A 1,582-nucleotide genomic window follows, 5' to 3' on the forward strand; every position below is an offset into this window, starting at 1 on the left:
TTTGCGCCTCTGGATGTCCCTGTAGGCCTGGACGACACGCGCTCTCTCCTCCTCCACGATGCGCCGACGAGCCATCGACACCGGTGCTGCCGGGGACACTGGGGACGCCTGGCTCTGGCCCAGGCGAGATGCCAGGAGGAGCCGCTTCCGTCCAGCCTGCGGGCAGAAACGGGACAGGTCAGGGAGGATGAAGGACGAAAAAGCCAGGATTGGGCTCCAAGGAACTGTCACCAGGAGGCTGAGGCCACTGCTGCACTTCCAGGCCTGATTTCCAGCCCAAGGGAGGTGAGATGACCCAGGTCCAGCCCAGACCTGTAGGTACCCGAGGGCACAGCCGAGAGGTAGGAGGCATCACCCCCCTGCAGCTCACCTGCTCCGTGGGGCCCCAGCCCCTGGGCCGCGAAGTGATGGTGGGTGGCTGCGTAACCACTTCGCCAAACGCCACCGTGTCTAAGAGAGAAGCAGGTGCCGGTGTCAGGCAGGAGGTCCCCGGAACACGCCGCTCCAGGTCGCCCTCACCTCCCCACGCGCTGCTGGGGCAAGGGGTCACTCCAGCCACCCCGCTGCACCAGACCCACCTTGGAACAGGCTCTTCTCCAGCATGGCCTCTTTCTTCTCCTCCTTCTTCTTCCGAGCTTTTTCTAGCTTCTTATTCTGAAACCTGAAGAGCTGTGTTATGGCCAGGGCTCAGGACCACACAGGGAGCAGGGAGCAAGTAAGCGAGTTCCTACTCCATGGGATTCCCCCCCAACCTGGGGTCTCACAGCTCTCCCCCTAGCTCCAGCCCAGCAGGAGGGTGAAGCAGGACTGTGGCTCCAGTCACAGAGATTCGGCCCCATGGAGAGGAGGCCCACCGCCCTCCACCCACACCCCCAGTCGCTGCTGGATGCCAGACCTGCGCTGCAGCATCAGCGAAGCACCCACCACGTGCCCAGAACCAGGCTGGGGCACAGGTCTGGGCTGACCCAGTCCAGCCCCAGCAGCGGCAGTGGCCTTGCTCTCACTCTTTTTTTCTCTTGGACTTCTCCGGTGCCATCACCTCCTTCTCAGGCTCCCGCTGCAGCTGGTTCTTGGTCAGGAAGAGGACGCGCTGCACCTCCTGCTCCATGCGGCAGATGTAGGAGCGCTCTGACTCCCCCTTCCCCCTCCTGAACTTGGGCACGGGGATGTCTCCCTGGGCCTTGGGGCCCCTTGCCTTGGGCTGCTGCTTCTTCTCTAGGAGAGACGAGTGACATTACTGCAGCAGTGACAATCTGGGGCTTCCCTCCCCCTGGCAGGGCAGGGATGGGACATCACCGCGGAGGATCAAGATGCCCCACTGCAGGATCCAGCTGCACAGCAGTGCCGTGGGCTCCTGGGCCAGGCCCCGGGCACCCCTGCTCGGGCCAGCTCTGCGTCCCACCTGCCACCGGCCTCTTCCCAGGGTCAGGGCGCTTCATGGCCTCGCGGCTCTTGATGAGTTCCCGCAGGCGGAAGGGGATCTCCTGCTCGTCGGGGTGCTTGGGCTTCATGTTGTCCGTCTTCTTCTCTTTCCTGGGAGAGAACGAACACGGAGAGAATGAACATGGTGCCCATGCAGGCA

At 63.5% G+C, this 1,582-nt stretch overlaps 1 protein-coding gene across 1 annotated transcript; it reads right to left on the reverse strand.

Annotated features, from left to right (window-relative positions):
* Positions 1–5: 5 nt before the first annotated feature.
* Positions 6–1,533, reverse strand: CCDC137 (coiled-coil domain containing 137; the record flags this gene model as incomplete). Its single annotated transcript, XM_009702749.1, has 5 exons — positions 6–156; positions 371–450; positions 579–661; positions 1,005–1,215; positions 1,403–1,533. Coding segments are annotated over 5 exons (656 nt in total), but the record flags the coding sequence as incomplete, so codon positions are not given.
* Positions 1,534–1,582: the final 49 nt, after the last annotated feature.

This window comes from Cariama cristata, unplaced genomic scaffold, assembly GCF_000690535.1.
Source record: "Cariama cristata isolate BGI_N322 unplaced genomic scaffold, ASM69053v1 scaffold24060, whole genome shotgun sequence".
In the NCBI taxonomy this organism is placed as follows: Eukaryota; Metazoa; Chordata; class Aves; order Cariamiformes; family Cariamidae; genus Cariama; species Cariama cristata.